General features: G+C 41.1%; 2 protein-coding genes across 6 annotated transcripts in view; one reads left to right on the top strand and one right to left on the bottom strand.

The window, feature by feature from the left end:
- The window catches only part of SLC26A1 (solute carrier family 26 member 1), a 34,613-nt gene extending 20,612 nt beyond the window's left edge, over window positions 1-14,001 (top strand). The window contains exons 1-3 of one of the 4 annotated variants that reach the window (XM_069880675.1): window positions 3,348-3,516; window positions 10,246-10,896; window positions 12,197-14,000. In XM_069880675.1, coding sequence (XP_069736776.1) covers window positions 10,276-10,896; window positions 12,197-13,717 — 2,142 coding nt within the window. In that variant the 5' untranslated portion in view covers window positions 3,348-3,516; window positions 10,246-10,275 and the 3' untranslated portion in view covers window positions 13,718-14,000. Of the gene's footprint in view, window positions 1-3,347; window positions 3,517-7,931; window positions 8,040-10,245; window positions 10,897-12,196 lie in introns of those variants that run through there. The other 3 variants (XM_069880677.1, XM_069880674.1, XM_069880676.1) reach the window with 3 other exon arrangements.
- The window catches only part of IDUA (alpha-L-iduronidase), a 46,007-nt gene extending 22,577 nt beyond the window's left edge, over window positions 1-23,430 (bottom strand). The window contains exons 1-2 of one of the 2 annotated variants that reach the window (XM_069880678.1): window positions 23,300-23,430; window positions 19,632-19,772 (exon numbers count right to left, since the gene is read on the bottom strand). In XM_069880678.1, the coding sequence (XP_069736779.1) occupies window positions 19,632-19,772; window positions 23,300-23,421 (263 nt within the window). In that variant the 5' untranslated portion in view covers window positions 23,422-23,430. Of the gene's footprint in view, window positions 1-17,396; window positions 17,423-19,631; window positions 19,773-23,299 lie in introns of those variants that run through there. The other variant, XM_069880679.1, reaches the window with a different exon arrangement.
- Window positions 23,431-24,683: the final 1,253 nt, after the last annotated feature.

Below are 24,683 nucleotides of genomic sequence, written 5' to 3'. Positions count from 1 at the left end.
AAATCTTCCTAGACAGCTGAAGGTATGCAAAGTCTTCATAGACATTAAGATTTACGAGCCCAGCCCACTCCGTGACGTATTTTAATAAAAAACCTTTTTCAAAGGACACAACTGTGTTAACGACCATGGACAGCTCAACACTGTGTGCAAGGACAGTTCCACATGCTGCTTATCCGAATTCCACTTAACACTAAGAAGTATTTTTTTGTCTACTTGAAGAAAGTATACAATACTCCTGAAAATATTAAAGCTAAGTCAGGACTGCACTTCTGTTTGATCTCTATGTAGTACAATGCGCTCTATTAAAACAGAATAGTAGGAATGAGTATGAAGGCAGAGATTACTCACCCCTGTAACATAATGATTTTAAGTTTATCTTCTACCTGTGATTACACTCTACAGGACAAAGATTTTTTTCCAGTGCTACTATTTATTTATGTTATCTCACTGTAAACAGCAATGGAGTAATACCATTGGGCAGACCTGAACTATATTACGACAGAATTTCTAATCTAGTCTTGTAGAAAGCTGTGCTTCTAAGGAACAGTGCTACTGTGTGCTGATAAGAAATCCGTGTGGACCTACTGCAGCTACCTTGTGCCTTTGATAAGCGCTAATCAATTGGTTCTATTTTTGTAGTGGGAAACAGAAGAAAAGATACCTAGTAAAGGATGGTCTTAATCAGTTTTGAATATACACATTTGCACCAAACTTTGCAGATCTCAGTGTTTCCCCTCAGCAGGGACTACAGAAGATGATAATTATTTTTTTTTTTTAAACAGCTAATCAATACCATGTCTCTCCCCTCCCATACACACAACATTTCCAGCTTGTCACAACTGAAAAAGGAATGTTAGGTTTAGCATATAGGGGCTTTTAAAAGGAGGGATGCTTATTTTTACTGCTCCCATCTTTCCTATTAAATACCCAACAAATGTGTGGGTTTTAGGCACATCACTTGGTCACTATTGCATAAAAGTAAATTGTAGACTAACTGAGGCTTGATGGCATTTTAAATATTGCAGGCATTAGGTTTAAGTGCTTTTTATAACTGTCCGTATTTATGAACTTCAAACACTTGAACAGAAGAAAGAAGGAGGCTATTTCATTTGCATCATGTACGTTTGAAGACTTTATGTTATTGATTCTCTTTGAAAATTTCAGAAAATGTTATTTCTGGGCTAGCCTGAGGCAAAACAAAGTTACAACCAAGTATATACGGTAGGGGTCAAGTGATAACCTTAACATCCCACAGTACTCTTAGAAGCCTCATATTGGGAAAAGTACTGTTGGAAAGAAATGCAGAGAGATGTCTTTAAAAAAAAAAGTTAAGTAGGGCAATACCCATTATTCTGCAAATTCCAGGACTGTGAATACTAGACATTGTGAAGTTTGCAAATCTTTGAAACATGCTGTAAAGGAGAAGACAGCAGGCAAGCTTACTTAGGTCCCAAAGCAGATAGCATGATAGATTTTAAGGGATCTTCAGAGAAGGTGACTCTTGGTTCTAAGAATTAGTCAGTAAAATGGATGAAAGAACAAATTTGAAAGTTTGAGTTTAAGTCACTTTAATCTGCAAGTAAGAAATAGCACAGGCCTGGAAAGGAATTAACAGAAAAAAATAAGGCCATTTTTATTTTCATGGTCCACAAGACCAAAGAGATATACTACCTTTCCACTATCAATGTGCAAAATTCATCATTCAGGCTAGGAGCACTTCTGCTTTCTTTTTGTTCCCTTTTATTTATCTTGAGAATGGCAAAGGGAAAAGAATGTTTGACAAGACTTCCTACAGGGAAGGGGCAAGAAAGGACTTAAACGACATTCCTTAGACTTTGGGATGAGAATGTCACAACTACTGTTACCGAGTCTGAGTTCTTGGTAACAGTCAGTAGTTTCAAGAACCCATGACAATTAGTTTAGCATCACGGAGGTGAGATGTGCTTCTGCTGCTGTTTCACACCCATGCTGCTGTTTACATTTCTCATTTCCATAATTTTCATGTTTCCTTATTATTTTTAAAGAGCAGCAAACAAACTTCCGCAGTAGAATAAAAGAGGATGCTGAAACCTGGCCCTCTGTCAACATGCTTCTGCACTGCATCTCCCTGCAAGCACTTCACCTTTGTCTATCCAGCAACACAGTCCTTTTCAGGCCTTGGACCTCCCATTTCAGATTGTTATTGCACACATATTCATATTCTTCATTGGTTGAGCAACACGCATCTCTATCCCGTAACTTATAGACCAACTGCTTTTGTGAGTCCTGGCCTTAAGCCCAATCTGTTAATCTACACCGCTTAGTAACCACTTAACATTACTTATCACATTTGTCAAGAGGAGGAGATGGATAATTATTAGTCATTTGCATCGGTCTGCACCTATCCAAAAAGCTAAGGCAACAGAGGAGGGACTTGGTCATCTATATGAGGTACAACACAAAAATCCCAAGACAGTGCCTGTAACTTTTTATCTAACAAATTAAGACAATCAGCTATGATCCTTCAAAATAGTTCCCTTCCGAGTTGACACCCAGCTGCATACGATGCTGTAAACATTCAAAGCAATTCCAAAGACGATTTTCTGAAAGGCTGTTGAGATTCCCTGTTGTGTTTGCTTTCAAATCTTCTACCAACAAAAACTGGGTTTCTTTGAGCACTGACTTGGTCTTAGAGATCTCTTCACTGTAAGCCTCAGTCAATAACTGAAAAGTTTCTATCATGGATTCCTTCAGTTAAGAGGTTAAGAACATGTTTCTATGTGAACATGTGTCCACTTGCACTGAGTGATCAAGTTGAGCCTTGTATCATCGTGATAGCTTAGAACATGTTCTGTAACTATTTTTTTTTGTCTCCCCCCTCCCACAGTTGGTTCCTGAGCTACAGGATTAGTCTAATTTTTTTGCGTCGGACCTACTATACCTTACAAAGAAACTCAGTCTTTGTCCTGTTGATCTGCCTAAATTTTGTAGTGACTGGTTTACACAGAAGCAAGAGATCTCGTGATCCGAACGTGCCGATGTGTAGGAATGGAACTCTGACCTCCAGCCGTAGCATCCTATGTGCTGTACTTATTCCAGGCTGCAAAACACACAAATCTCAGGCAAGACTGTAGTCCTATTCTTATACATTGAATATGTAAAAATCAAAAGCTAGTGTGATGTGAGGATGCATAAAGCAGACCAAATCTCAGATGAGAAACGGCTTCAAAGGTCAGAGATGTGCTAGACCAAACTCAGCATAATTTTTGGAACAGTGTTAGTTAATTAATAATCTTGCACATTATGTAACTCATATCCTCAGCAAGTGCTGCATATATATCCAAGTTTTCTAAGCGGTACAAGTGACAACACGCTACCAAGCGGCAAGCTCAAGATTCCATAATTACCCAACTTTCCCTTGAGGGATATTTAGCTAATAATTACCTTTTATGCAAATAAAGCAATGCCTGACTGAAGACTTTAATTCATTTCACATGCAAAACCAGAGCTGAACATTTCTGCCAAAAAGCTATCCAGGTAAGAGATTTGTTTCCCCTCCCATACCTCTAAATTCAGGTTTTATATGTTCTCTGGCTGTTTTCAAAGGTGTAGAACTGCTTCTTTTCAGTTACTTTGCATGCTGGTGTTGCTTTTTAAGCTTTGTTGTTATTCCATTCTTCATAAATATTGCTTATAAAGTAGATACTGGGCAAAGGTTTGTAAAACATGTTGTCTGCTGAAATTGTTATGGAAGTAATCCTTCCTGCAAAGTCTGGCCTAAGAGTTCAAGACAAGCTCTTTGGCTAGTTTTTATTTGTACTTCTGAAAAGTAGTCTAGATGAAGCTTATCTGTTTCCCAAATTACTGAATTATCATTAAACAGAGAATGTTCTTAGTGATTAAATATGGGAGAGGGTTTACAAAATATTGTCCTTATTTTGTGTAATAAACCCAAGACACCAGGGAGGGTAACATTAGTTTAATGTGACTAAACAAAGTCCAGCAAAACCACAGGGCAGAAAACAGAGATTAGTGTATAGTTATGTGACCAATAATTAAGGTCCTGAAAAGCTGTCTTGAAAGATTTTTTAAAGAAACACTTTCACTTTGGGCTAGCTACCTTTCCCAAAGGAAGAAGTCTGATTTTTAGGAATGTTCTTTGACACCACAGAAAATGTGTTTTTAGTGGTCATGTCCTAGGACTCTGCAGAATAGTGCTGTCTTGCCTTCAAATGCATGCCAGTATTTTGACCAGCACGTTCTGGAACCCCTAAACAAAACCAGTCCCTGGAGAACCAGTGGAACTACTTGATCATTTATTTCCAAGCTCTGATCGTTCACAAGGATGATCTGAATAGGCAGTCTTAACAGCAGCTGCTGGCTGACTGTGAGTTCTATTGTAGACTGCTCTTCATCCCTGGGATTGTAACATGTCATTGGCTGTAATCTTACTCACTGGGACACTGAAGCAAGAATCCTTGGAAAAATATGAACTGAATCACAGCTGCTGATGAATGGAGGCATTTGAGAAAGTCTAACTTACCTTGGAAATCCTAGATTAATTTATAGCTGGAAGTAGAAGTTGTAAATTGGACATCTTAACTAGAAATATACAAATCTAAGAGTGCTTGACTTTCAGAATAACTCCGTAATATAGCGTGTTAACTTCTAGATGACTTAAGACTCGTAGAGACCAATAAATGCTTTCTTCTTTCAATTTCAAATTAGCATAATGTTGGAACTCAGGAGGAAAATGCTTCGAAGCCACAATATTTTGCTCACATATAGTAAAAAACTAACTCAGACCATCATGTTTCACACAACTTTCCTAAAATGCACAGCGATGTTCTCTGCCTGTAGCCTGAAAGCTTGCCAGGTCAGTGTTTAAAAAAAAAGGCTTTGGTAGCTGGCACCTTGCTTAAGGCTGCTTCCAAGTACATGCGGGTCCTCACCCTCTAAAGCTGAAAACACAAAAGCTGATGCAAGCCACTGAAAAACATTAATTTAATTTATTCTGTTTTGTCACTTGATCCTTTCTAACAGGTTATGTTGACATTTCTAAGTAATTCTGCACAACAAACACCTTAGTAAATCAAAGCAGTAAGTGCTGAAGCAGTACTGTATTATAAATATATATGTTTCATGTGATTTTATTTCAGACTAGTCAGGTCTAAAAGTCCTTACCACATCTGTTCAAGTCTAACCAAAGAAACAATTGCTGGTTCAGGTTTTTATGCCACCATGAAGAGTCAGAGTGCACTGGGGCAGAGCTTCTGGGTTCTTTCCTTTGAAAAAAACCCTTGTTTGCCAGCATAACACGCCTCTGTACATTGAATGTGTGCATCATAAATGAAGCTAGCCAAAGGATTTTTCAAAACTGTGTTAAAAATGAAATCCAGAACAGTAACATAATCATAGCAGTTAGAGACCAAGAGATGTTCCTCACAGGCAGAAAAGATTGCTGTCAGGAAAGATGAGTAAAATAAACAGTTTAACTCAACACTTACAAGTGCTCTGTATCAAACGCTTTGCCTAACTGATGTCTTACATTTTTTTTACTACGGTATATGCAACAAAACCACAATGAAACTTCCTATGATAAACATAAAACCCGCTTTAACCACATTAGGTTTTAGCTGATTTTTCACAGTTTGAACATAGAGAAAATAGCAAGCCATCACCTGGTTCAAACTATTTAAGGGGCTCCACCCTAACTTACAATCAGTATTTCAGCCAGACTGAGTGATTCTAGTACAGAATTATGATACAGTCTGACTTCTGTCCCACATACAGCACTTAAAAGATTGCTTTAGCATAGAAAGGCAGGCTCACCCTGCCTATTCCCTCTTGGGTTTTCTAGAGATACAGCTTCAGATTTTCTGGTGGACAATCAGGATGGGGAGACAAAAGGACGCAACAGAATAAAGTTTTTTGGGGGTTATTCTGTTTCACTAAGAACTCATCCAGCTAGAATGGTCATACATGTACTAGCAGAAACTGCTTGACAAGGAATCTGCAAAGCGAAATCCTACTGAACACATTGAGATGAATCTTTCCTCCCCTCTAGAGAGATTTTATTAGGTCAGTTGCATGGTCAAATGACAGGAATAAAGGTGGGACTAAGGCCAGCTGGAAAGTCAGCAGTTTCTTTGGCTATAATGGTTGTTTGCCTTGTTTCTCTTTTTGATAAGACAAACCACATTACATCTAACTTCCTCAAGCAGGAGGAAATAAAAGCTTTTTTCTTTTTCCTAGATGGTCAAGGGCAACTTGAAAAAATGTAACTATGAAAATTCCAAACATTAAAATACAATTAAAAATAACCAAGACTACTTTTTGTTGTCATGACATGGATGATATATATGGATATGAATGTGCACACAAGCAACACTCATTTGTACCCACACAGCTGAGGACATTCAGATACCAATGTCCATGCAATGGATAGACACTTTCTAAGATACATACTTCTTCATCTGCGCATCTTTGCTAAAACCAGCTCTTTCAGCAAGTGACTGGCAGCCTTTACTTGCATAAAATGCCAGCATTTTATGGTCTGCAAAAGAGGTCTGCAAACCTCTAAGGTGTGATGGGGAGCCTGTAGAAGGAGTTGTCCCTTTTCTTATAAACCACTTAGTACGGACCGAGCTGAATATGAATCAGTTTGGTGAACCAGTGGAGGAATCTATTTACTGATGCTCCTAGGGCTTCTGAATATTGCTTAAGTATTACCACTGTGAAAAGACACCATTATTCTCAGTGCCAGAATCAGAAGGCTGGAGTCTACTTGTGCACAGGACTAGACACATCTGCTCTCTACCCTCCTTTCTTTGGAGATGGCAAAAGCATTCAAAGCTCCCACCTCTCTGCTAGGCTGTACAAATGCACAGGGGATATCACGCAGCTATGGTGGAACCTAGTTTTCTTCAGGTGAACCAATTAAATTATTACTGAGCTACAGGCATCAGAGCTTGTCAACTCTTGGGTTACACAGCTGGAAAAGTTTAGCTGGTAACAATTCCCTTTCTCCTATTTGGTGTGGCTTTAATATGTATTAAAAGCAACAATTAAACTCAATAAGCATTAATAGTTTCTGGAAATCAGTATCATCTTTTTTTTAGAGCTGAGTGCTTTATAGTTAGCAGGTTAGTTTGACATGGGTTCTAGCAGAATAAATAGTTATTTATATGAAGAAAATCCTTATTTTCATGAGAAAAAACAACTGAAGAAAATCACTTACTTTCAGTATTTAGCTGTGTTTTAGTATGAGCATATTTATTACACCAGGAAGATTTTTTGACCTGTCTCTAAAATGCATCAAAACCATTGAAAAGACCCATGCTTCATCACACTAGTACAACCCAGATATATTGCTAAATTATCATTCATACATAAGACCTCTTAACAGATTTCCACTGAAATTATGTTCCAATAATCTTATCTACTATCAACTATTACAACTCCAAGAAAGCCACACAAAGAATGCATATGTATGAATTTTAATGGGCTTTTTTCGGTAAACACAAATTTACTTGTAAGTAAACTGTGTGGGTTTAGAGAGAGGCAGACATCAACTGTACAATTAAATATATGAGATTAGTATATAAAAGTGAATGTGGTTTGTTTTTTTTTAATGTAGCTTATCAAAAGCATTCATTGGGTATTGAACTGCCCACTAGCTTTAAGTACACAGAACAAAAGCTGTATTTATTTCTTGGCTGTCTGAATTCACTTGGCTGAAAGAAGCGGGTTGCATTCAAACAGGACTTGCTGTCCTCATGCGCAAGCCTCTCACGCTCAAAACTAATTTAGGTAAGACAAAAAGCACGGAGTTTTTGCATCTTAAAAATGAGTGTCTTATTACAGTTGCTAGCACTCTGTATTTGGTAAACATTAATTATGCTCTTAAGCATTTATCTTGGTGTTGCAACTTCTTTTATCTTTTCTCTCACCTTTGCATTCTAACAAAGACTAGATCCAACGTATTTCTTGTGCAAGCAGCTCTTGGCTAGCATTACCATATGGTACATTACAGTCCAAAGTTAAATTTGGCATAACTGGTAAAAATTAACCTTCAATCTTTTGAAATAATTACACTAAATTGTAATTAGTTTTGCTTTATGACAGAGATAAAACTTACTTACAAACACAAAGAAAGTTATACAGTGTTTAAAAACTATTTAATATAATTTGGATGGATAGATATCCACTTTTTTCTAAAAATATATTTATACTACTATGCAGGTCATTTTCTACTTGGAGAATCAGTAAACATACCTGCACCAAGAAACTCTTGTCTGCCTTTTACCCAAGTTATGAATTACGTAAATGTAACGCTTAAACATCCCGTTTCAAGTTGTGGGTAAACTTTGCCCGGCCTTCAAAATCATGCTGTGTCATTTACAATACTATGTAAGAAGTTAAGACTTTTGGGCTAGTTACAGAAAACGTATCTTCTTATTGTTTTCAATTTGCTAGCAAAAAGTACTTGTTAACATCTTGAAAAAAAATTCTAAGCAGGACAGACAGAACACTTTATAACAAGACACTCTATTTGGAATGCTACAGATAAAAGCTTACAGGCTGCTGGTATTCCAGTTGGACTCGTATGCCCTTTGTGTTTTCTCAGGTTGAATTCCCCACTTTAACTGGTTGTTACCAAGTATTAACAAATCAAAACACTTTTCTTCACAAAAAAACCCTATAAAATTTACACAAAGAATGATGACTTTTGTCACTAGAGTGTAAACTTAGTATTAACGTTAAAATAATTAAAATATACCAACAATACTATACCAGTGAGTGTACTCCAAGTTTTAGGATACTGACAGGTATGGTTTCTGTCTCTAGATACTAAAAGACTGAAGAAATAGCTTTAACTTGTAAGTGAAGACAAGCTTTGACATATATGACAATGTCACAGCTGGCACCAAATAGCTTTGTTGTAGAGATAATGGCTGTTTCTATGAGAGAGGCTGGGCCTGAGAAGTTTTTCTTTTCTAGAGATTCTGTATACCATTGTACTAGCACATACTCCCTTTTTCTAGGTCAATAAGAGGCATTCCATATCTCCCAGTACTTACATATGGGTATCTACGCTTGGAACTCAGTTCTTTCTTTCTGCTTCAAATCAGAATCCAAGATTTGCCACTGGGCATAGTCTGTTTGACGTTTTCCACCTTCCTACTATTAGTTTTATTTTCAAACTGTTTAAGGTAGGCCACTTGCATGTGATACTGTCCTGCCTCTTAGTAACGTCCCAAACTACCCCCAAATGACTTATGAATAGACTATGCTAATTTCAAATTAATTTGACAGTTAAGCAAAAATGCAGAGGCCGAGTTCAGTGAAAACAGTTGTGTTCATAGAAGAAAAAGACATCAAAAGCACCTATATCTGGAGAATATAAATCTTCCCAGTTTTTACATATCAGAAAACTGCCATGCAGGAGAACCACAGAAAACACCACTGTATTTGTTCTGCTGCAGGTAGAATTATTTGTTATATCTTACTATTTGGAGAGCAAATCCAAGGCAATTGTAAGTTTAAACTCGAAATACTAACTTGTAGCACTCTTCTGAGATGGTAACAGATTCCATCATAGTTTATGGTCCACATGTTGCCAAACAGCTATCTGTGACAAGATGCTTACTAATTAATAGAAGCTGCACATCAGAACAATCTGCAATTCAATAGGATCCTTTATGTAGCAGCTTCTGGAGTCCATCAATGGTTTGTGCACAAACATTGAATAAGACTAAATTGTTGCTCTCCTGAAAACTCTACTTTACCTATACTACTAGCAAAATTTTTCTCCTGTGTATTGAGGTGCAGTAACAGATGACTATATCATATATGAGTTCCACATCAGTAACTACAGACACACTATTAGAAGGATCATAGCCTACCTCGCTAGCCTATGTTTATTTCACATGATTGAGCGTTGCCTCTGATGACAGAGACCTCTATGACAGAGCACTTGGAAGAGCTGACAGAAATATATCACAAAATGACTAATTTAACTTCATTTTTCATTAGTAAAACAAACCAGATTCAAAGGAACGTACTCTTAAATGTCTGCATGAAAGAGCTCAATGTGTAAATTTATTTCTTGGTGGTATGTGTCATTGAAGCCTTGGGGTGGTGTTCTTGTTGCAATGATGCTTCCTTAAAAGCACAATCAGGTGACAAACTTCTAGTGTTAAGCATCTGTGCTAAAAAAACTTCATGCATTGCACCCTACCAGCTGTCTTCTTCACATTGCAGGAACAGCTACATGAAGTAAACACTGGGACAATGGAAAGACCACTTGAGGCTACCATGATGGAAAACAACACCTCTTCCTGCTTTCTCATGGAAAGAAAGACTCGTGTCAAGATTAGTATGAAAGAAGTCATGCTAGCTAAGCTGAGGAAGAGCTGCTCCTGCACCCCAAAGAAGTTGAAGAACTTTGTCATGGATTTCTTTCCTGTTTTACAATGGCTTCCTAAGTACCAGTGCAGAGAGTACATTTGGGGGGATATTATGTCTGGGTTAGTGATTGGGATTATTTTGGTGCCACAGGCAATTGCATACTCACTCCTAGCAGGTCTGAAGCCCATTTACAGCCTTTACACATCATTCTTTGCCAACATCATCTATTTCTTAATGGGCACATCCCGTCACGTCTCAGTTGGCATTTTCAGCTTGATAAGCTTAATGGTGGGACAAGTTGTGGACCGAGAACTTCTCTTGGCTGGGTTTGACTTGAATGATGATGCTCCACCAGCCTTGGGTGATGGCTCTCTGCAGAATGGCAGTCAGTTGAATACAACTGCCTTCAACCTCACAACTGCAGGGATGAATGCTGAGTGCGGGAAAGAATGCTATGCTATTGGCATTGCTACAGCCTTGACATTTGTGGCTGGAGTGTATCAGGTAAGTGGCTGCTGACATCCAAAAGCAAGGTACAAAGTTCCTAAAGATTCTTTGCATGACCTAAGCTTTGGTTTGACTCTCTTCTAATGAGCGATACAGCATCAGTTCACTTGAATGACCTTAAGACTGTTTTCTCCAGGAAGCCTACCTGTAGGCAACTCAGAGAAAGCATGAGGTAAGCAGTTTTCTTAGCTTCTAGCAAGCAGAGGTGAAACAAGTATCCTCTGTAAGACTATTATCATCTATTACTGCTCTTGGCCTTGCTGCTTTCATGGGTCCATGAATCCAATACAGAAATTCCCAGGTAGCCGTGTACTTCAACAATGAAGATATAATTTTTAATAAAGGCGTTGATCCACTCACCTACTTCTACATAAGCTTTAAATGCACTGCTCAGTGTTTTCCTAGTGAGTACCATGTTTACCAAACTGCTGTCCAAAGATAATTCAGAAGCAGAAAGGAAAAGACAGGGAATAGATTGACTAACCTGCTTTTCAGACAATGGGCGTGCTGGACTTTTTGAGACTCATCAACATGCTGCCAGTTATGAGGATATCAAAAGAACACAGAAGGGAGCATGATGAACATACTTACATATTAATTGTATGGAAAGAGCTTGCTATCTTCCTGTTTACTAAGAAACTGCAGGTCACAATTATGAACAATAAAATGTCCTTGTGAAGCTTTATTTCCCAAAGCCACTAAAGAAAGGAGCCACAACTAGTTAAGGGCAGTACTCTGGGATTTGAGAAGTGAGCAATTCTGCCACTTCTGACCTTAGGCATGCCACAAGTCCTGTATATGCTGTACTCTCCCTTCTGTTCAAAGGGCTACAATTAAAAGCTGTTTCATGTAACAGTGCCACTAATGTAAGGATCTTGGCTGTTGTCATTGAAGTTCTGTTCACAAAGCAATGGCTGTAAGTTTTAAATTCATTCATTTTAAGACATGAAAAAAGAAAATTTGTTTTGGTATAACAGAAGCATATTGGGATCCAATGATCTTTTGCACGGGAAATAAAATTCCGACAATCCATTTCACTGGAATAACTTCAGACCATTGCCTGAGTTGGAGAGTTTCATTGACCCTATCCCAAACTCCTTATTGACCTCTTGGGTTTGTAGTACGCCAAACAGTAAAAAGGATCATGTTTTAAAAGCAGACTAGAAACATCAGGATAATTCCTGTATTAAAACAGCTAAATGCTACTTGCCTCCAGCTAGTTCTTTCCCATCTGTTCTTAGGTACTTGCAGCATGATTTAAGGCTTATATTTTTTTTCTTTTTCTGTGTCTCCTCAGGTTCTAATGGGGATATTTCGACTGGGTTTCGTATCTATATACCTATCTGAGTCTGTATTAGACGGCTTTGCAACTGGTGCTTCCTTAACTATTTTAACAGCTCAAGTGAAGTATCTGATTGGAATAAAAATTCCACGTAGCCAAGGGCATGGGATGCTTGTTATTACCTGGATTAATATTTTCCGGAACATTTCTCAGGCTAACCTTTGTGATGTCATCACAAGTGCCATTTGTATAGTGGTGCTGGTCACTGCTAAGGAATTGGGAGATCGGTATAAGCATAAGCTGAAATTTCCTCTTCCTACAGAACTGGTAGTTATTGTTGTGGCAACACTGATTTCACACTACGGGAAGTTAAATGAAGTGTATGCATCCAGTGTTTCTGGGACTATTCCAACAGGATTTATTCCCCCCAAGGTACCACATTTCAACTTAATGGTCCGAGTCGCTGTAGATGCTTTGCCTCTCGCCATAGTCAGCTTTGTTTTCACTGTATCCCTTTCTGAAATGTGTGCAAAGAAATATGCTTACACCATCCGAGCCAATCAGGAAATGTTTGCTGTGGGGTTCTGCAACATCATTCCTTCCTTCTTTCACTGTTTTGCAACAAGTGCAGCCCTGGCAAAAACACTCGTCAAAACATCTACAGGCTGCCAGACTCAGGTCTCTGGAGTCATTAGTGCAATGGTAGTTTTGCTGGTGCTGCTTTTCTTGGCACCTCTCTTCTACTCCTTGCAGAAGAGTGTCCTGGCATGTATCATCATTGTCAGCCTTCGAGGAGCACTGAGGAAGTTCCAGGATGTGCCTGCACGGTACCACACAAATAAGTTGGACACAATTGTTTGGGTTGTTACCATGTTTGCCTCTGCCTTGATTAGCACAGAAATAGGGCTGTTGGTTGGCATTGTATTCTCCATGTTATGTATCATTGTTCGAACTCAGCGCCCACGGACAGCCCTGCTTGGTCAGATCCAAGACACCAGCTTTTATGAAGATGACTTAGAATATGAAAATCTTTCTTCTGTTCCGAAGGTCAAAATATTCCGTTTTGAGGGCCCACTTTACTATGCAAATAGAAACTATTTTCTAAAGTCTCTGTACAGATTGACCAACTTAGATCCTAACCTAGAAGCTGCCAGAAGGAAGAAATATGAAAAGAAGGAAAAGCAGCATCTGAAAAAGGGAGATCACACAGCTGCTAATGGCCTAGGTACTGGAGAAACCACACTGCAACTAGTTCCTAAACAAATTGATTTCCAAGCCCTTGTTGTAGATTGCTCTTCCATCTCATTTTTGGACACCACTGGAGTTAATACTCTAAAGGAAATCCTGAAAGACTACAATGACTTAAACATTTCTGTTCTCCTGGCTTGCTGCAATCCTTCAGTGATAGATTCTCTGAAAAGAGGAGGTTACTTTGGGAAAGATTCTGGAAGTATGCAGGAAATGCTGTTCTATAGTATACACAATGCTGTGCAGTTTGCAAAAGACCAAATGCTTCCAGCAGATTGCTCAGTTTAATTCTGTGTCTTCACTGATGATTCACCACAGAAGTGATGGATGAGGAGGGGCAGTTTGCAGTAATTAAATTATCAGGCACAACATTGGCCTTTCCCCCTTGAAAAGCTCTGTTGTTAGTTAGTTGCCACATAGGACAGCCACTGGGGATGCAGTCGGGGACCAGGATGAAACAGATTGGCTTATTACCTACACTTTCACTTCAAAACGCAGGTAATGAACAGTACAACAGTTTGGGATTGGCTTCCCCCTTGTGCCATGATCATATTGTGACCCAATATATACATCATGAGACTGTTGTGCTGGAAGGTCTGCCCAGTTTCAGTTAATTCTCCTAGTGGTTGAATGGCTGGTTTGTGTTAATAAGACACACAATTTACAAGCCATCTCCACGAAAACGCAATGGATGTAGCCTCCTGGTCACATAATGGTTTAAATTCTGGCTTGTAAGGCCCTACCCCTTCTGTCATTCTAAGTGTACTCATAGACAACTTCCACCGTTTGCATACAAATAAAATGTGTAAAATATTGTGGAATGTAGTATGTCTCTCCACCTTGATTACATCAGTTTAATGACACAACATGCTACAGGAGAGTTCCCTCTCCAAAGTTCCCTCTCAAAACCATCATTTCCAAAAATTACTCGTGGAGTCCACTTGTGCTACTGGCTTCAATCTGTGGTAATTAGTTACTTAAGGTTTTCATATTCCTATCCATTTCATGCTGCTGGAAGAAATATGACTCTGATGTACAATTTTGTAACTAATAAGAGGATCAACAGGATTAAGAAGAATGAATGGCTTTAACTGGCAGTCACACAGTCACCCAGGTAGTTGTACCATCCTGTAAAAATAAGTTGACCCTACTGCACAGATTCAGCTCCAATTCAGGAACACATAAGCACCATCAAACACAAAACCTCAGAACTGTGATGCACCACATCACGTTCTTTCTACAGATGCCTGCACAGGTGCAAAGAGAAACAGGAGTAAATATGGTAGGGTGGTAAGGTAAATGCGTGGTGTGCCTAGAAGGAAAGTGATGGGTCAGTGAGAACTGCCTGGCTGGTCTTCTCTAATGCAATGCTAATGAAGCTTTACAGCAGCATACCTGGGCCACCACCTGGCAGCAACACTTCATAAGTTGTGTATCCCTATATGCTGTAAAAATTCCATCACTGAACATGCTACAGATGTTTGGGTTTTTTTTAAATTTTATTTTATTATTCCTATCATATTATTCTTTGATTCTGAGGTACACTAAACTATGTTTTCCAGAGCTGGGTTACCTTCTATAACAATTTGCATTAACTGCTGTACTTGCTGCTTTGTGTCAAATGATAACCCCAGAGACCATTGTGTTGTTCTATTTGCATGTTGTCTCTCTACAAACAAGCATAGATTCAGATTTTAATTGTAACACAGTTAATAGTCAGTGTTCTAGCATTGGAACAAAATCCTCTCTCATACTCAAGCTTATAATTACCAGCACAAAAATTAGGACAGCTGCCCTATCCTTCTCTCCTTATTTGTAGCTGGTTCACACACAGCACCAAGCATGGAAGGAAATTCTATCACAGCTGTGCCTCTTACAATCAGCAGACTCTAGAAATACATTCCATGTATGCAGAAGCCATTTTTCTGCTGTGCCATTTAAAAAGGAAAGTCAGGCCAACACATCATGTGACTTGCTTATTTCAACTTTTCAGGACACTGAATGAAAGAATACTCAAACTGAGGTTCTCCAGGTGCCCCAGAGCCTGTCTGGTTCTCAAGAACAAATATTTTCTTAAGGGAAAAGCAGTACATTCCCAAAAGACAAATAAAAAATTTCTTCAAAAGGATTGAGAATAGCACAATATTAGGTAAGTGATTCAATGCTGACATTTTCTTGTATTCATTATAAAAAAACACATATCAGCTGCACAGCTCAGTACTACCAGAGCAGTAAAACGTGGTAGAAATGTCTCTCAAGAGATTACAGGATTGACGAATGGCAGCATTCACCTGCCATAAAACAGTTTAATTACATTATTCTTTAAATTGCTGACTTGGTATCACTACCTTATTTCCGTCATAAAAGCAAGTGGGCAGAGCCCAAGGACAAAGTATTGATCTGTGTCTGCTTTTGTTTCTAACCATTCTTTGATCAGAGTATATCTTTTTTAAGGTCCTGCCAGGGCCTAGGATGAGGAAGTGGGTTTACAAGAGTTCTTGCCAGACAGTGCCAATAAAGACACTCTTAGTCTGTTGTGCCAAAGCAAGCTGTTATTGGAAGTCAAATAAAATTGCTTCAGTACAAAAGAACACACATCCTAGCAATCTGGACTTCTTTTATTGGTCAAGCAACCAGCCTACAATGTGAAGAAAAAACAAGTAAAAATATCCTTAACTCTAGATGAGTCTCATTTTAAAAAAGAAAAAAATTAGAAAGTTCCAATGGAAGGTGTATCCTTGCAACAGTCTCTGGAGAAAAACAAAAAGGGAGTGTCCTTCTCATATCCATAAGGCTGAAAAAATTAAGATACAAGATTCTCTTTTTCATCTCGTTTATTCTAAGAGTGGCACCAAAGGATATCCAAGCAAAGAAACTTGGCGGTGCATAAACAGGGGGTGTGAGCTTTAAGACTTTTCCTAGGAAGAAGAAAACGTAAGAACAATTTTCTGTTTCAGCTGCATTGTCAAAGCTGGCTCTCAGTCAAGTTGTTGTGTTGGACAACGTCAAACGCAGCATGGAAACAGCTTTCAGTACTATGATGTAGGTGTGCTGGGAGACTATAAATTATTTCTAAGGAGCAAGTAAAAGGTAACTGAAAAAGCAAGCCTTTCCTTGGTACGTGTATGTTTGCTATACTGCATTTTATAAAGATTCATGTTGTGAAGACTGAAAATGTTAAAACCTGTTGATTCTCTTTTCTCCTGTTCTACCAGGAATTAGGTATCGTGACTTTGAGAGGAGCTGGGAATGGGCTTGTAATTCTAACTAGGTTTATACTAATGTTGAAATAAAATCATTATATGTCTTTTAGAAAATGTTATATGCATATGTAGATTTACTATTTTGCTGTGGTGCCTTGTATAAACCATGTATCCAACAAACTTCAGTACTGCTACATAAGAACAGGAAAGGGTTCTCAACTTGTGGATTGTGTGGGTTGCATGAAGCTGGGAACAGAGTTGCGAGTCTTTACCTCAAACTCTCCTGTTTACTAGTGCAGCATGACCAGAATGTGTGGTGTAGGTGTAAAAATGGCTGTATTTGTTGGCACTGGTAACTAAAATCCTCGCAACTGTCCAGTACATGAAAGACACCTTGGGTTCCCTTGTAAACATGAATATTCCTGTGTCACATGACCTAGAGACAAACACATGCTTTCATTTGGAAAATAAAACTAGTAGTTCTTTGAAAACAGTTTGCCTTGTGGTATCTTTTCACAGGTGGTAAAATGGCAGGATAACTTGGAATAAAGAAAAAGATAAGATGTTGGTTTGCTGCCTAGAAAAGGGTTAAAATACAGGGATGCACTCAGCATTGGGGGATTAGAAGACATAATGAGAAAGAGCATTATAGAAGCAAGAAAGTGAAGGTAGCGTTCTTCTATGAGTATGCCTGCTTCTTGGGAGGAATATTTATGGTACTTTTCTACAGACGGCACAACTGCGAGGAAAAGCAATGACTGTACCTGTTAGCCATCAACAGTGGTGGGATCTCCTAGTTCTCTGTTTTTTGCAAGTGCTCTTCAGTCAAGTACCTTACAACAGCTTCCAAGACATCTCTACACACAAATCCCACGACATAACACAGTTTTGCTGTTCCAGGCTGCTCACTCAAAAACGGTTTATATCCTTCTGGAAATCACTGCTTCAAGAAGATAATTGCACATGCACAGAATTCAGCATTAGCAATGAACTGCTGTTCGGACCTGCATTCTTGCCCCTGTGGCTTCTTCAATCCCAATGTTGGTCTGCAGGCTCCATGCTCTCTCCCAAAACATTCCATTCCAAACTGTTGCTGCTGCTTAGGTCACTGGTTGTCCTTTCACTACTTAAATGTATTCTTGTCTTTGACAAATGCACAGTTTTGCAAAATGAGCTTGGTTCTAGACAGTAGTAAAGTTTCTAATTTCTACGTGTCAATGCTGGGCTAGATACTGAGTCTGGTGTGTTAGAACCCTACCCTTCAGTTACTGCAGCTTTCCTACTTGACTACTAAGCCATCATGCTCCTAGAATTTAGACTGCGCAAAGAACATCCCACTCTGAAGGACTCCGTGCCTCACTCCCTAGAAAGGCTGAGCAGAATCCATAACAGATGCATTCCCTTTACGCAGTCATTGGAAAGCCCAATCCAAGGCATCGCACAGCTAAAACAAGCTTCCAGGAGAGATTTTGGACTCTGAGTGTAGGTGTTGCTGCTTTCTTTTCAAAGGTACTCACAGATTTTTCTCTAAGTCAATTGGTTACAGAGATCTGAAAGACCTAAGCCATTCCTCAGAAGAAACCTCTGAGATCCAAGACAGGGACTCCAGCAGCAGTGAGCAGTGACAGTTGTCCTTGGCCCTGCTGAAACTGAGTCACTGCAAGAGTAATTATAAAATCCAGTGAGAGAGGGAGACACAGCACAGGAAAGGGTGTTTACTGGGAAAATTCCACCGGGAAAGATAGGAGGGAGGAGCTGTCTCACCCCCTGTATTCACAGATGGACTAGCTCTGAGGTACAAACGCAACACTTCTCTGTGTGCAGGATCTCTGAACTCCTTCCCAAACAAACAATTACAAATTATGTAATACACAAGCACACCCTAACATCTAAGAAAAAAAATTCTCCTGTTCCTAATGTACACTCTGAAACCCACTACTTGTCTGCTCACACCCTGTTTCCAGAGTCTGAGCCCTCCTTCCCCTTGTCACTTCTCCACAGTTAAAAATGGCAAATTCCCCATCTTCCCGTGGCTGAGACAGCAGATGCAGTAACAATGTGGATTGTAAATATGCTCAGGTTAGCAACAGCCTGAGCTAGGAAGAACTTTAAAAGCTATTACAACTGCTGATGGGGTTTTTTTGTGGTTTGTCTTTCTTCACAGACCAACACTCCTGTTCCAGGCATCTCTATTTGTTTTTGCAACTGGGCATACTGGTATGGATGTGTTCAAGCTGAACTTCTAAAAGACTGGCTTCACCCAGCAGTACTGAGTAGATGCTGGTGTCACTGCACTAAGCAAACTCTGATGGACTTGAAGGAACAGCAGTGCTAACACGTAATACGAGTCTTCAAACATTTGGAAAGGTCATTGCATTGAATCAAACTGACAGCTCCCTCCAGAACACCAGGTGTAGATGTCCTGACTGCAAAGCAGAACTCCTCCTAGTTTAAGGAACCATTGCAGAATCCTCTAGAGTTCTTTTCAAAGTTGTGCCAAGCAGTATTTTAGAAAGGATGCATCCAGTTAAAAAACGCTGCACTAGACCATGGCACATGCAATGCGCATGCAATGGTCTAGGAAACCCATTTCTGCCAGTCTCACTGGAGCCAGGCCTCACTGGAGCTCATGGTAAAACAGGGAATCAAGATGTTGAGGCCTGGACACGGCAGCAGAGAGGAGATGTGGAATGACTGTAGCACGCAACCTGAGATGGTCTCGGTACAATTTCACCAGCACACGCAGAAGAATCTTCAGGCAAAATGAAACCTTAAAGTGCTCCTTAAACTGTTGTTAGAATGAAGTGTATTCAGGTTAACCCCACCTTTCTCAATCCAAGCTCTCTCTTTCTTAATGTCATACAGTCCCAAACTGACTTCCAAGGAAGCAAACTAATTCTCAGCTTGCAATTATACTATGACAAATATCAAAGTGAGCACCTGTTGGACACTTTAATGTGTCATGTTTTACTGGATTTTGACTTGAGGTGTTTTCTTACCTGAGAGCAACTAACTCCAGTAACCAGTGAATCCGAACCTGTTCAATGCCGCCATGTGGAACAGAAGAAATGTAGGCAAGGTTCATCTCTTGGTCTTTGCTCAGGTCAAAAAGGTCAGCACGGCTGTGAGGTAAAGGAGGGCTACAGGAAAGGAGAGACAGAAAAGAAACAATATATAGCAACATTAACAAGCAGCTCCATTGACTATCCAAAGATTCCTGTGTTAGGCCCCTACACCACCTGCAAGATCCTCCCTGGCATGAGGAATACTGTCTAATGTGAGATGGAAGCAAAATGCAGTTGTGGGTTATTTGGGGCTAACTGGACACACATGTAGTTTGACAAAGCAGGACACAACTTGGGGGCATCTCATTGCCTTGCTCAAAAGGAAGTATAACAAGCAGTCATTGCTGCACAGGTAGCAACCTCAAGCAGCAGTGGCCTGCAGAGGCCATACAATGACATTCACCTTGCCTCCGAGTAACTGATGATAAAGGGACTTCAGTGTCTTTTAGGTTTTGGAGTGAAAGTCAGACTTGCTCAGGTGAGCAGTAAGACAAATATGGGCTTGATCTTCTTGCTGAAGTCCATGTAAAAACACCAACTCTTGCTCTGCTGTGGAAGCTGCACTTATTAGAAGCAGAATTAGACCCTCAGAGCTTCCACATCCTCCAGCCATGTTCAACTCACTCCTAAGCATAAGGAACCACAGAAGCATGTGGCTTGAAGAGTCTATACTTGATGTTGTAAGCAGTTTAGTCTGCTCACGGCTACAAAGCAATGACTCTGTTAAACTGATTTTGGTGTCTACTTATTTCACTGAAATTAACATGACACTGGGGTAAATTTCTGCTGCCTCCATCTCCACAGATAAATAACTGCAAGATGGAGGAAGATCTCAACTTCACCCTCCCAAGTCAGAAACTTAGAACACTGCCCAACTCACTGGGTGTGGGCATCCTTAGGGACTCCCATTAAGCCTCCTAATAACATACAAAATCTGAGTGTTAAAGCATTTGTATTACAAGAAAGATGAAACATTGTCCCCAAGGTTTGGTGGAATACTTCCATGTGTCTTCACACTGCAAAGAGAGATGACTTGTGCTCTAACTACAGACTGCATATTAACTGTGTATTTGAAGAAGTAATATAGTTTATGCTTTTCCTACTGTGATCTGTCTCCTCTTAAGGCTGGATCAGCTCCATGTTCACTGTAATTATGCTGGGAATAGTCATACGGTCACCCTCTCCTCTTCTGTGCCCCTCCACATACATCCAAGGATCTCCAAGGTCTCCAAGGACAGCACTGAATGAACTTGCTGCTGGAGAAACACGTGTGCCCAAAAGGGGAAAAGCCTCACCCCAACTGGCCAAAAACCTAACACAACTTTTATCCTAGATAAGACACAGCCTATTTATTACCTCACCTCCTGCATCCTTATCAGAAAGCGCAAGTCTTGATACAGATTACAGCCTTACAGTGTTTCATACCAACCTGTCAGCACGTGTGACCCCTTCTGCCAACTTTACTAGTAAAACAGGCACTTAGACATCACCTCCCTGAGATTGCTTCAAGTCACACGAGTAAGACAGAGAAGTTAACAATTCCACTCTTAGTTAAAATGTATCAACCACGTGGGTCTTTTTAATTGTTCCAGTACATAAGGACAATGTCAATTGTTTTTTTAAGAAGTGCTTACTACCACCGATTCCAGACCTACATCTGTTTTTTAATCCACTCTATGCCTAAGTGAAGGAAGTCATGATCAGTTTATGCTAAGATACGAACGTGGCTGAGGAATAAACTGTCTTTTGCTCCTGAGCCTGCTAGAAGCATTCATGTAGAGTACAAAATGATGTTGAGGTCCTGGAGCACATCCAGAGAAGGGCAATAAAGCTGGTGAAGCGGCTGGAGAACAAGACTTACGAGGAGCAGCTGACGGAACCTGGGGTTGTTTAGCCTTGAGGAGGCTGAGAGGAGACCTTATTGCTCTCTACAACTACCTGAAAGGAGGTTGTAGAGAGGTAGGTGCTGGCCTCTTCTCCCAAATGACAGGGGACAGGACAAGAGGGAATGGCCTCAGGCTGCACCAGGGGAGGTTCAGACTGGACATCAGGATAAAATTTTTCACAGAAAGGGTCACCAGGCACTGGAACAGGCTGCCCATGGAGGTGGTTGAGTCATCATCCCTGAAGGTATTTGAAAGGCTGGGAGATGAGATACTCAAGGACATGGTTTATTGGCAGATAGGAATGGTTGGACTTGATGTTCTAAGAGGCGTTTTCCAACCTGGAGACACTATGATTCTATGATGATTAGGCTAACCATATGCATGGAAATAATGTCTGAGCTGGAAAGCACTTACAGTCTGCTACGATAACTCTCACAGTGTGTGTCATACACGTGTCTGAACGCCCATGAACAAAGATGGTTAAGCCATTTTGGACAGAAAATTATCATGGTAGCAGACTTAGTGAGTCTGCACCTGCAGTTCACAGATGAAACCGAGGCACAACTGAGACACAAGCATTTCAGAAAGACCTAAAGTCCATGACTAAAGCACCATTGTGCAAATCAACTGAACAAAGACGATCTCTGGTCTGGAGAGTTCAAGTGGCCTGCTATTAGAAGTGAGAAGAGGGAAGGATGCTTAAACAGAATACAGGCCTTCATGGGGAGCCAAGAGTAGTAGGGAATTGTACCTTTTAAAAGGATATGGTATGACTGGGGAATCAGTTCCTTCCTTTCCTTTTGTGGACAAATCAAATACTGCAGAAAGTAGGTAGCTATGGGCACCTGAGTGACTACTGAACAGCACAATTTATCTGAAGTAGCTCCTGCTCACTTCTTTTATTAATGCTTTTTTGACTTGTCCTCCTACTACAAAGGCCTCTGTCTTCAAGAAGTCAGTACTGACTTTTGTCTTTCCCTTTACACTCAATATTTTCAGCCTACTCTCTGGATTAATAGAAAGACATTTTCTACCCATATACTCCTATCTGGCTCGTTACTCATTTAGCTGAACGAAGAGGTCCTTCCCAACCTAATGATTCCATGAAAACTTGCAGTAGCCTCAGTTAGCTCAGCAACACTGGGCTTCCTCCAAGAAGCAAAGCACTAAAGAAAATCATAGAATCATAGAATAACCAGGTTGGAAAGGACCCACTGGATCGAGTCCAGCCATTCCCATCAATCACTAAACAATGTCCCTGAGCACCTCATCCACTCGTCTTTTAAACATCTTCAGGGAAGGCAACTCAACCACCTCCCTGGGCAGCCTGTTCCAGTGCCCAATGACTGTTTCCGTGAAATATTTTTTCTTGATTAAGTGGTGGCCCCACCGGATCCCTTGTCTTGGACCAAATGCGCTCACTGGTCGTGCCAGGAAGATGGTGCCTGTCAGAAGTGTCCTGCAGAGAACTAGCAGCCAGGGAAGCTTTGCCTGACCCTACTTCGGGACTGCGACCACGGGGACGGTGCAAAGGAAAGGGAATGAGCTCTGAGTTCCAACAGGTGTGCTGCCTGGGCACGAAGAAGGGCTTCACACCTCCGAGGGCGCCCGAGGCCGGTCGGGGACGCGGCTCGGCCCCGTCCCGTGACCCGCCCGGGGGCAGTGCCGAGCGGGCCCGACCCCGCCGCGCCGCGGGGAGCCCTGGCCCGCGCTTACCAGAAGCCCGTGCTCCTCCAGAAGTGCCGCAGGGGCCGCTCGGCTCGCCGCGCATCCACCGACACCACGTACGCGGCGGAGCCCGCGCCCAGCGGCAGCAGCAGCCACAGCAGCGGCCCCATGGCGGCACGGGGGCCGGGCGGGGACGGCGGGAGCCGAGCGGGGCCGAGCGGAGCCGAGCGTGGCCGAGCGGGGCCGGCGGGAGCCGAGCCCAGCCGAGTGGGGCCGAGCGGAGCCGAGCGGGGCCGAACGGGGCCGAACGGAGCCGAGCGGGGCCGAACGGGGCCGAACGGAGCCGAGGCGCGGCGCGCCTTTCGGCCGGGCAGCCGCGAGAGGGCGCTGTGCCGCCGGGCAGCCGCCGCGGGACACGGGGCGGCGCGGCTCCTCCTTCTCAGCCGAAACGCGTCTGGTGATCTCGGCTTGGCAATGAGCTTTAAGTCAAAATAAAATTTAAAAAAAAAAAAGCAAAAATATCCTTAGCTCTAGATAAATCTCATTATAAAAGAGAAAAAAATAAGAAAGTTCCAATGGAAGGTATATCATTGCAACGGTCTCTGGATAAAAACAAAAAGAGGGTGCCTTTCTCTTATCCGCAAGGCTGGAAAGATTAAGAGACAAGAGTCTCTTTTTCATCTCGTTTATTGTACGAGTGGCGCCGAAGGATGTCTAAGCAAAGCAGGTTGGCTGCGCATAAAGGGGGCGGGTGTAAGCTTTAAGACTTTTCTGAGGAAGAAGCTATTGACCAGAAGAAAACGTAAGAACAATTTTCTGTTTCAGCTGCGTTGGCAGAGCTGGCTCTCAGTCCAGTTGTTGTGTTGGACAACGTCAAACGCAGCATGGCAACAGCTTTCAGTGCTATGATGTAAATGAGAGGCTGTAGACTGACTTTCTAACAACTTAGTTCTGATGACATGTGTCTGAGGATTGGGTTTTCCATGGGGGTGGAACTCTCTTCCTTAGCATCCCTCATTTTTACATATTTTATGGTCTTCGGGAATATCATCAAGCTTTGCCAGCTAGAAAAATGGGGGGAGTTGGGCCTCCCGCATCCCCAAATACCATCTCGTTTTGTGTCCCTTAGTTCTGATGAAATATGTGGATGGACACTCTAGCCTGATTTCCAACAGAGGCTTTGGATTTAGCAGGGGGAGTCACGGCCCCCTGTAAGAGTGCCCACACCAGGGAAGCTGCACTATGCCAGGCAAAGAACTGGGCTGCAGACCAGAACAAAGAAGAAAACAAAGTGATTTCTGTGCCCATGGAAATTGAAGCTGTCAGTTCTAGGGGAGCAACCAAAATTTCCCACCCCAAAAGCTCTGTTGTTTCAGCCCCTTTCACCAGAGCTCTCCATGAACACATTCTGCCAGAGGCAGCAGAGATGAAG

The sequence above is a fragment of the Phaenicophaeus curvirostris genome, chromosome Z, assembly GCF_032191515.1.
Source record: "Phaenicophaeus curvirostris isolate KB17595 chromosome Z, BPBGC_Pcur_1.0, whole genome shotgun sequence".
NCBI classification, from domain to species: Eukaryota; Metazoa; Chordata; class Aves; order Cuculiformes; family Cuculidae; genus Phaenicophaeus; species Phaenicophaeus curvirostris.
The sequence above is the reverse complement of the archived record's forward strand: the minus strand, read 5'-3'. Positions and strand labels throughout refer to the sequence as shown.